Source organism: Ipomoea nil, unplaced genomic scaffold (assembly GCF_001879475.1).
Source record: "Ipomoea nil cultivar Tokyo-kokei standard unplaced genomic scaffold, Asagao_1.1 scaffold2036, whole genome shotgun sequence".
NCBI lineage: Eukaryota > Viridiplantae > Streptophyta > Magnoliopsida > Solanales > Convolvulaceae > Ipomoea > Ipomoea nil.
Window position 1 is genome coordinate 2,857,165 of NW_017618464.1, and position 11,384 is coordinate 2,868,548.

General features: G+C 52.3%; 1 protein-coding gene across 1 annotated transcript; it reads right to left on the minus strand.

Moving 5' to 3' along the window:
- Positions 1-7,387: 7,387 nt before the first annotated feature.
- On the minus strand, positions 7,388-8,059 carry LOC109147799 (RNA-directed DNA polymerase homolog). The gene has a single exon (XM_019295456.1). It carries the CDS (start codon positions 8,057-8,059, stop codon positions 7,388-7,390), a length of 672 nt encoding a protein of 223 aa, XP_019151001.1.
- Between the last annotated feature and the right edge of the window lie 3,325 nt (positions 8,060-11,384).

The window sequence follows — 11,384 nt, forward strand, 5'->3', positions numbered from 1 at the left end:
ACTACCAATCCCGAAAATCTCTTCTAATCTTCCTTCTTTAATGGCCGGATAACGCCCGGATCCTGTGCGATCTGCCTGATTCGCCGGGTTCGTTTCAACTCTCTCCTTCTTTTCTTGGACTTATAAATAGCATTCCGATTCTTGGGGTTTTCCTCACCCCCTTGATCAACAAGAGTTGCTCCCCCATAAAAGGGAAGAAGATCGACTTCGAGTCACCGCGTCGTCCTCATCCTTCCAAGCGGTTGAGGCTGGAGAAAGGCAAGAAGAAGGCGCACAAACCTTCCTCCCGGAGGCATCATTCTAGCTCTACTTCTTCTAACTTACGGATGGCGACTGAAGCCCCGCCCCCAGTGATGGACTCCTCTTCTCTGACTGAGCCTCTGCCCCAGACCAAGGCTCGGGTCATGGCCCAGGACGGGACTTTTGTCGAGGAGGCGGTCCCAGAGCAACTGGCCTTCAAAATGACGTTTACTATCCCTCTTAGACGACCTCAATGGGCCGGCCACCGACCTGATGAATGATGCTGACTTTGCTCGCTATTTCGAGCTATATCCTGACGATGAAGTGCCTGTGGTTCCACCCCTCATGCCAGCCTTCTGGGACTCGGTCTGCCCATCTCCGACTGGCCCAACAGAGGAGATAGCCTTCCCAGACGAGCCCTCCTCGTCGGACGAGTGAATTGCACTACCCAAGGTCTTCGAGCAGCGAGGCGTAATGTTGAATGGAACCCAGTGAGGGATTGTGAGAGGAACCTATATGATATGAATAAAGTTCTTCTTCTTTTGATGTATTGCCTCCCCTTTTAATAAAATTGTGTGGATTTATTTCCTGGCTTCTCTTTCCTTTGTGCACAACTACGCTTTTACTCATCCAACCTTTTAGTCGGCCTATGTACTGCCCAAGGTCTGACACTCGTGATTTGCCAGTATCTTTGGAATATCTTACTTTTTGAGTCATGGCAGGAATCTCGCCCTTCCCGAGCGAAATTGATGGGATCTTTCCCTGACACAAATTTCTGACTCTTATCCCTTCCTTCTTTTCTACCCAACGATGACAGTTTTGATTCTCCTTTGTGATCTGGCTATAAATAGGGCTTCTTCTTACTTACCCTCCTTACTTTTCTTTCTCGGCATCACTCACGGCCGTTATTTCTTTCGGTATGAACTACAGAATTGGTGACCGGCGTTTCTCCATCCGCCAGAAGGAGCAAGCCCGGCTAGAGAAATTAAGGCAGCAGAGGCTAGCCAATGGTGGCCACTTGGTGGGTGACTCCAACTCAGATCCTATCGTGGTTCCCCCAGACATGCTGGATGTGATTCCGGTGGACTCAACCAATCGGCGAGTGGAACCGGTGATAAACGAGCCGCCATTGGGCGAGGAGGAGGTATGAGAGGTTCCTTCGCTCTTCGGGGTGGCCATGTCCCCCAGTGCTCTCGAAAGACCTCTTCAAATGATCGACAACGAGGAGCCGCCGGTCTATGAGGATGACGTGCCGGACCCAGATCCAACTCCGCCTCCTTTCCGCCCCCAGTTGTTCCTGGAGGGCCCGCCTCCTGCTCGTCCGACAAAGGAGAAGACCAGTCCGTGATCTTTCTTTTATGCTTTTTAGCTTGTATTACGACCACGTTGTAGGCCTATCTATCTATCTCGATCAATAAACATTTCGTCTTGTTTTTCTTTGTCCTCGGAGAAAGAATTTTACTTTATCGCTTTTGCCGACCTTCCTTTGGCCGACTCAACCCCTTCGTTAAGGGCAGTTGGTTCTGCCTGCTCGACTGCAGGGTCGACGGCGACTCCAGGCCTGAAGCCCAACCATTCGCCTGGTTGGATACCGGGGTCGGGTTATGAGCGTCGACCCCTTCACTCGGCCGGCCCTGAGATCTATTCTCAGGTTATCTTGCCTAGATACTGGGGCGGCCCAGGGAGTCACGACCGAGAATGGGCCTGGAATGGGTAGGCCGGGTCATTCTGACTTCTCTCACACCTAAGGCCCTAGACGCGCCGCGCCGTCTAGGCTAACACTAGCTCCAACCGTCGTTCCGTCTTTCAAGGGTATTTAATGCAGCCGTCTCTTCACATCCAATCAACCTCTCATATCCCCCAGTGGGTGATCGACACGTGGCGGGTTCTTGGGATTCTCCCCAATTTAAATACATCTCCACTCTTTTTCCTTTGTGCACTTCGTTTCAGAGAGCACAAAGAGAGAAATCAAGCCATCCGCGAACCCCGTTATTCTCCTCACCTCCTGCCGAAATCTTTCCTGGTTGGTGAACGTATTTCAGCTATGTCTTTTTCTTCTTCTTCATCTCATCGTCCGGCGGGGTCGTCCGCCACTTCTTCCTCGTCTTCCACTTCATCCTCTTCTTCGTCTCCTTGTCGTCGGGGGATTCCTTTCGACCTCCCTTCGCCGTCTTCTCCTTAGCCAGCCCCGTCTTCCTCCGGGGCGGCTATGCCTTTAAGTCCGGCCCCACTAACAACAGTGGCGGCCTTGCCCGACGGCCGAAAGGTGGTTTCGAGTCGATAGCTCCACCGGCGGATACTCCGTCGCTAATATCAGCGACGGACCTGGAGATGGCCCGCTACATTCTGGGTCCTTCGGCCATCGTTCTTCAGCTGGAAAACCGGCCCATCTTTGACCCGCCGGAGGGTTACGTCGGCGTTCTCTTGCACTCAGTGGCCTTTGGCTTTCGAGTGCCACCTCACCCCTTTCTTTCTCTCTTCTTTCGTTATTATAACCTGGTTCCGGGCCAACTCGTGGCCAATTCCCATCGTCTCCTTGTCTGCTTTATAGTTCTTTTTCGCGGGTGGCTCTGTGAGCCCGACATCAAAATATTCTGGTGTTCGTTCACCGTGAACAAAGTCGTCCCTCATTCCAAGGGTTTTGTCCAAGTCTCCGCCCGACCCAGGCGTCTTCTTTTCGAGGGTCTTCCTGATTCCGTGATGGATTGGAAACCCTATTTCTTCTTTGTTCGTCCTTCTGTTTCCCCTTTCACCTTCCCCACCATGTGGTCGGCTTCTCTCTTCAAGCCTTGCTCCCGACAAACTGCCTTCACCCCGGACGCGGCCCGGGGTGCCAAGTTTTTGAAGAGCATGGGACCCTACTTCGCCAAGCGTTGGTCGCGACTGCGGGCGATGGCGAAATGGGGTCTTCTGCCTACTGGGGCAACCACCACAGGTAGCTTTCTACTAAACATTTTCCTCTTGTTCTTCTTCTCGGCCGAATGACTAGCCTTTCTCTTCGTCTGTGCAGGTCTCGACGATTCCGCGTCCACTTCTTCGGAGGAAGCTGAAGTTCCGACCGATGCCATGGTCCACCGTGCGGAAAAAATGAGGCGCTGACTGACGCAGCGCTCGACCGGAACTCCGTCGGCCTCCTCCTCGCTCCCTCTCTCAGCGCCTCGTGCGACTCCACCCAGAAACATGGTGGATTTGGCAACCTCCCCGGTAGCTTCTCCTTCCCGACTCCTGCCTCCGGCCCCAACTGGGAGCCCAAGCTCTAAGCGTCCACTGGAGCAACCGGACGTGCCTCCACCCAAGAAGATCCGGATAAGCTTGGAACTTGATGAGGACGCCCAGATATGGCAGGGTGACTATTCGGGCCAGAACTGGGTCGTGCACGTGCTCCTCCCGAAGGACTTGGAGGCGGCGAGCAAGATGCAAGACGAGTACGTCTTGGAGGCTTCTCTGCGTCAATCTTACCGGGTGAGTCTTCGATCCTTTTTATTCTTGACTTCCTCTTTCTTCTTTTGTCTTTTCTAACGCGATTCTTTTCCCAGAACCTCGCTTTCCAACTGGAGATGAGGAAGCGAATGCGAGCCCTCAAAGTTAGGATACCCGGCCTCAACGTCCGCCTGCGCTAATCGAATGAAGCTCTCCAAGAGGAGCAGGCAGCTTCCGCCAAGGAAAGGGAGATCTACACGGTCGAGCTTCTGAGGGTGACTCGCCTTTGGAAAAGGAGCGGGACAAGGCCGTTGCTGCAGTTGCCGAGTATAAGGGGTCGGCCGCTTTTGGCGTGGACGTGAAGTCGGAGATAACAGGTCGTTAGGAGGAGCTGGCGAAAGAATGGCTGGCGACTCCGGAAGGTGATGATTATCTGCTCGACCTCGGCGAACGAGACTTCCGCCTGGGCTACCGCGAGGCACAATTGGAGATGTATGCCCTCCTACTAGCCCGCAACCCCTCTTTCACTCCTGAGGGCTGGGGCCTCAAGCTGGTGCTCGAGTTGCTACCAGCGCCTGGAGCCGCGATCGCAACTGTTTCTCCCTCTCCTCCAGTCTTACCGGCGGTGGACTTGTCTGTGCCTACTGATGTGCCTCCACAAGCAGAAGACCCTTCGCCCGTCCCTCCAGCTGGACCATCGGCAGAGGAACAGTTAGAGGGAGTTGAAGCCGCAGCACCTCCTTCCGTAGCTTAGGCCTTTGTAATTTTGTCTTTTTTGTTATGGCTGGTCCTCCCTTTGGACCTTTATTAATGATAACATTTCCTTCGACCTTTTCATTCCTTTGTTTTATGCATTGTTTTTCCCGATTTGCGTAGTCTTTTTTAACCTCCGAGCCTTGGAGCTTTTCTCGCTGAGTTCCTTAGTCGAGGCGACTCCGTGTGCTTCTCATTTTTTGATAAATACCTGATGATGGGTGTCCTTGCGCTTTTACTTTTTCTTTCTATTCTCGCCGAGTCCCTCACTCGAGGCGACCCCTGTAGGATTTCTCTAAGAAACGTTCAAGGGTCAGTGCCCTTGTTTCCTTCTTCTCTTGCCGAGTCCCTCAGTCGAGGCGACCCATTAGGCTTTTCCTATCTCAGAAACAGTTTAGGGTCAGTGCCCCGTCGTTTCTCTCTTTTCTTCCCGAGTCCCTCAGTCGAGGCGACCCCTGTAGGATTTTCCTAAGAAACGTCTAAGGGTCAGTGCCCTTGTTTCCTTCTTTTCTTACCGAGTCCCTCAGTCGGGGCGACCCATTAGGCTTTTTCTATCTCAGAAACAGTTTAGGGTCAGTGCCCCGGGATACGAGAAAATGTCAAATATTTATTCAAAGCCACCTCTAGACGAGTACACGAGGCTAACCTTTTACTAATAGTACTTTTTAAGTGAACCACGTTCCAGAGTCAATCGATAAGCTCTACTTCCAGGGTCTCCAATTTGTAAGTGCCTGCTTGGACCACAACGGCTATCAGGTAGGGTCCTTCCTATTTGACCGCGAACTTCCCTCCTTTCGTGGGTTGGCTAGCTTGTCGATCGCGCAAAACAAGGTCTCCTACTTGGAAAGCCCATGGTCGGATCCGCCTGTCCCGATACTTCTTGACAGCCTGCTGGTATTCCACTATGCGAGCGTGCACAGATTCCCTTCGTTCTTCCAAGAAATTCTTCTCGATCCTTACGCTTTCCTCGTTTCCTTCATCGGTATATTGGAGGACCCTATGGGTGGGCTCGACGACCTCTATAGGCACTTTTGCTTTGAAGCCGTATGCTAAAGAGAATGGGCTTTCACCGGTTGCTCGCCTTTGAGTAGTTCGATATGCCCACAGGACCCGGTCCAACTCGTCGGCCCAATTTCCTCCCACGTCTTCTATCTTCTTGCGAATACCGTCCATGATTGTGCGGTTCACGTTCTCGACCTGCCTGTTGGTTTGAGGATAGGCAACTGCTACTTTGGTGTGCCGAATGCTGTGTCAACAACAGAAATCCGCGAAGGGTTGACAATCAAACTGCCGTCCATTGTCGCTGACAAGGTGCTCGGGCAATCCAAAACAACAAATTACTTTCTTCCACAAGAAACGCCGACACTGATACTGGTAATGGTTACGAGAGGCACTGCCTCCATCCATTTGGTGAAGTAATCAATGGCCACCACGTAGAATCGAAAACGTCCCGGGGCGACTGCAGAGGGCCCAGCAGGTCGATTCCCCACTTAGCAAACGGAATGGCAGTGACGACTTGGGTGTAGAAGGTAGCTGTCTGGGAGTCCTTCCGAGCTAACGCCTGGCATATGGGGTACTTGGCTATCTAGTCGACACAATCTCTCATCATGGTAGGCTAGTAATATCCTTGGACGACTAACTTCCGTGCCAGGGTGTAAGCACCCTGATGAGCCGCACATATCCCCCGATGGGCGTCGTCCATTATTTTTTCCGCCTCTGGTCGGAGCAGGCATTTGAGAAGGGGGCCTCCGAATGATCTCTTGTACAGTTTCCCATCCACGACCTCAAAGGAGGGGGCTTTTCTATGGACTTAGGCGGCAACCGTGAGGTCGTCGGGCAATTTTCCTTCTTCCTTGTAACATAGTATGTCTTCGATCCAGAACATCTCGGGGTTTTTGTCATGGTCCCACTCCAGGGTTCTAACTTGTCGAATTTCTTCACCCGCCTCCTCGATGTTAGGCCGAGGCAGGTCTTCTTTCTGGTAGATCCTTAAAAGATGGTCGGGTACCCCTTCCAGGGCGATTTTCGACAAGATGTTGACTTCCATGTTGTCGGATCGGGAGATGCGTTCGATCTCATGGGCGACGAACCCCTTTAGTAACTCCACCGTTTTTTCCTTGTATTTTACCAGTCGGTCGCTCCTAGCTTCACAAGTTCCGGACACTTGTCCCACCACAAGGCGCGAGTCCGTCTTAATACGCAAGCGGTCGACCCCTAAGACCATAGCGAGTCTGATGCTTCCTAGCACCGCTTCATACTCTGCTTCCTGTTGGATGTTTGGAACTGATAGCTTAAAGCGTAATATAACCGAAATCCCTCCGGTGTGATCAACATGACTCCTCCGCCACAATGCTGGCTACTCGCCGCCCCATCGGCATGTAACTCCCACCATTCTCCAAAATCTTCCTTCGAGGTTGGGACTCCGTTGACTTCTCCTACCGTACATTCGCCAACGCCTGCCCTTTGATCGAGGGGCGAGGTTGCTACTCGATCCCATACTGGGTTAGCTCTACAGCCCAATTGACTAATCGCCCTGAGGACGTGGGATTTCTCAGCACGCTTCCCAAGGGCAAGTCGGTCAAGACTCGGACGGTATGTGCTTGGAAGTAAGGTGCCAACTTCCGTACCGTTACCACCAATGCGTATACCACCTTCTCTAGTGGCGTATAGCGAATCTCAGCGGGCTTCAGGGACCGGCTTACGTAGTAAACCGGGTGCTGGACCCGTTCTTCTTCTCGGACGAGCACTAAACTAACCGCCCTGGACGATGCTGCCAGGTACAGGTACAAGGGTTCGCCAACCTGAGGAGTAGATAACACAGAAGGTGTAGAAAGGTACCTTTTCAGCTCTTCGAAGGATTCCTGGCACTCTGTTGTCCACGTGAAACCTTCTTTCTTTTTCATGGCCTCGAAGAAAGGCACTGTTTTGTCCGCTGATAGCTTGGACCTTCTCAGGATTCGGCTCGATACCTTTGTTACATGTATCCCAAAAATTTTCCTCCTTGGACGGCAAAGGCGCACTTTATGGGATTAAGCCGTAGATTGTACTTAAGCATTACTTGAAAGCACTCGGCCAAGTTTTGAGCATGATCTGACACTTCCGGACTCTTGACTAGCATGTCGTCGACGTATGCCGCCATAGACTTCCCCAGCAGACCCTGGAACAGCTGAGCGACCATTCGGGTGTAGGTAGCCCCTGCGTTCTTGAGCCCGAATGGCATCACCTGGTAGCAGTATACCCCGTCCGAGGTGATGAAGGCTGTCTTCTCCTCGTCAGCTTTGTGCATGTATATCTGGTGGTAACCTCGGAAGGCATCCATAAAACTCAACAGGGCCGACCCCGCGGTCTTGTCGACAAGCTGATCGATTCGGGGTAGAGGAAAGGGATCCTTCGGACATGCCTTGTTGAGGTCGGTGTAATCTACACACATCCTCCAGGCCGGTGGTTTTGGCACCAGCACCAGGTTGGGAAACCAATCTGGATACTTTACTTCTCGGATGTGGCCAGCAGCTAAGAGCGTGCTGACTTCCTTCTTCACGAATTCTCTTCGATCGTTAGCCAGGTATCGCTTTTTCTGGATCACGGGTCGGTGGCTGGGGTCTACTACGAGTCGGTGAGAGATGATGGAGCGGTCGACTCCCGGCATGTCTTCCGGCCCCCAGGCGAAGACTAGGTGATTCTCTCGGAGCACGCGTATGACTTCCGTTCGTACCTCCTCCTTAAGGCCAACCCGATCTTCACCCGCCTTTCCGGTCGGGCTGGATCAATCTCTATTTCCTCCAATTCCACGGCCGGTTCAGGACGGAGAGGCATTGTCTTCTTCGTGGTTCGCTCAGTGATTTCGTGCACTCTCATTTCTCGCTTTCCAATTCCTAGGCAAGCCTGCGAATAACATTCGCGAGCGACTCTTTGGTCACAACGCGCTACGCTTACTCCAGTCGGCGTGCGGAACTTCATACACAAATGCTCAACGGAGATCAACGCTCCCAAGTCCTCCAGGCCAGGTCGTCCAAGAATCGCGTTATGGGAACAAGTTAAATCAACCACGATAAACTTCATATCCAACTTTTGTACGTTGGGATAACTGCCCACCTCGACCGGCATGGTGATGGACCCCTCGGCCTCTATGGAGTCTCCCGTGAAGCCGGCTAGGGGCGTCTTTACCGGGGTCAGCCGTTCCTGTGTTAGGCCCATCTTGACGAAGGTCTCAAAGTACAAGATGTTAACGCTACCCCCGGTGTCCACCAGGATTCGTCGAACGACTACCCCGTTTACATCTATCACAATCACCAAGGCGTCGCGATGCGGTATCTGACCAAGCGGCAAATCCTTGTTCGTGAAGGTTATGGGCTCCCTGCATGTTTTTTTTGGGCTATCTTCGCGCCCATACACCGTCCCCACGTATAATTGCTTGGCCCAAATCTTGCGAGTGTTAGAGGAGTCTCCTCCTTCAGGCCCGCCTACTATCATATTAATGACTGGCTTCTATCTCCATTGAGCCTCGTCTTCCTCGGAGGCTGGCTGCTTGCCACGACTCGCTTCAGCCGACCCCGAGGGGTTGCCATCTTCCCTGGCCTGAGATGTAGATTTTCGGCGCCATTGGTTAAGGGGCGATGTACCTTTTTGGATGATTCCTTCCATAATCTTCTTTAGGTAGTAACAGACTTCTGTGTTGTGGGTGTAAGTCTTGTGGTAGCGACAGTACTTGGCCGGCTTACTTGAGTCAGCAGTCGCCGTGGGCTCACTAGCGGAGGCGGCGGGGGTGGTGCTACCGCTTGTACCTCATGCACCGGGTGCTGGGGGGTCGGTCGTTGGGTACTGTCCTGTCGCCAGGTCGGATCCTGATGCCTCTCCTTTGCGTCTGCTTTGGTTCGTTTTCCCCCGGAGGCCCCTCCGACCTCACGCTGTCGCTTGTACTTCATCGCCTGCTTAGTGTTAGGTCGCTTGTTTGCCATGTGAATGGCTTCTGCGTACGTGGCTAGCCGGTTATCCCATAAGTCTCGTTACAACTGACCGGATCGGAGTGACTCGATAAAAAATGTCAGGGCGGTCTGGTCATCGACTTCTTCAATGGACTGTATTTCCTTTTGCCATCGAGCCAGGTACGTTTTAAGGGACTCACCCTCGTCTTGGTGGATGTCGCCAAGGTGTGTACGGTCTTTTTGAGGCTTTATGTTGGCGGCGTAGTGACTCATAAAACGGTCGGCCAATTCTTCGAAGCTTCGGATCGAACCTGCGGGCAAGGCCACGAGCCATCTCTGGGCCGACCCCTTCAGAGTCGGCAAGAAGGCGCGGCACATGACTGGGTCCTTGACTCCTAGAACTTGTATTTTTGCCTGGTAGCTCAGAAGGTGCTCGCGTGGGTCGCTTGTCCCATCGAAAGTGGCTTGCTCCGGAAACTTGAAGTCACCAGGTATCCTGTACGCCATGATTTCGGCTGAGAAGGGCAAGGCAGTGAGTAACGTTCGACCTGGGGACTTGGTTTTGCCCTTTACTCGCTCCTTCAAATTGCGCAACTCTTGAGCCAGGTGAGCCACTTCACCAGTATTCCTAGTGTGATTTCCCGTGGATTCGGTACTCTCCTCGGCTTGCCGTTCCTCGTTACTAGCAGGCCTCTCGGCCTGTCGCACCCCAGTTCTGGTCCTTCTAGTACGTGTTCTCTCTCGGGTGGCCTCACAGTTCTGTTGGCCTGTCCGCGCGTGACTAGGTTCTCCTCCTCCCAGCCGTTCTCTCGCCGATCGACGCATTATATTTGGTCCTAGTCTTGAATCAACCGACCATGCCGGCGGATCCTCTGCTCTTCGATCCTCTCACCCACCTCTATCCGACCTTTGTGGTTGTGGATCGTGCGGTCGGGAGACTGACGACTCCTCATTTCTCGAGTCTCTGCAGCTACAGCACGAGCAATGGCCTGGATCTGTTCGGGAGTGAGAGGTATTATCGACGGAGGTCGGTTTCGAGGCGCCGAGTCATCTCCCTGACTCTGTGAATTTCGCTGGTTCAACTGATCTCTCAGGTCTGCTTCCGGTACGCCATTACAGCCAGAGGCGTGACTTCGTCCCTTAGACATTTCGCAAGATTCCTCGCTGCTGATCGCTCGTCTCTTTGCTCTGTCTCCGATTCTCCTCTCTATGCACAAGAACAGCCGTAACTTTTCGTTACGTCCCCACAGACGGCGCCAGTGTTGGTTTTAGGGTTTTTTGGGCCCAGGGAGGTCCAACATAACCTTAGTTGGTGGGTTCACCTTTCAGAAATAGAAGGGAATAAGGGCTTTTGTGAATATGGGTCTCTATTCTCTTGGCATGGATTCGCCCCCTTTTACAGCTTTTGAGGGGCCTTTTATAGTAGGTCTTCCTTGATTTTGATTTAGAATATACATTTAAGGCCATAATTGGCCGATTAATCACTAGTTATTCCTAAGGGCCGTTGGGCTGCCGTTAACAGGCCTCCCAACGGCTCTTTAACTGGGCTCTTTAACGCCTTCTTAAATGCGCCAACGGCTCTTTGCTTCTTGCGCCGACCGAGCACCCGCTCCGACCTCGGGGTCGGGCTGACTCCTTGACTCGGTCCCTGCTTCTCCCGGGCTTTAATTTCCTTCTTTTGGGCCTGGCATCTTCCTTTTCCTGGGCCACTCTTTGTTTCTTGGGCTTCTTCTCTCTTTCCCAGGCTTTGGGCCCGGGGTCCACACTCCATCAGCAGCCTAAAGAGTCAATATTCCTTCCCTCAAGCCTCAAGGAGAACCACAGAAATGTCTTCTAAACACAAGCTAGGTGCTTGGCTTTAATACTTAATTATTAAAAAAAAAATCTGAGTAATTTCACATTGAAAGATAAATAGTATTATATAGTATATTTATGAAGTAAACTTTAATTAGAGTGGCATATATTATATTTAATGGACTGCATAAAATCAAGTTAGTAAGCATTATGCGACGGCGGCATGTAATAGCCAAAGTAAAAAATCTTACGGTT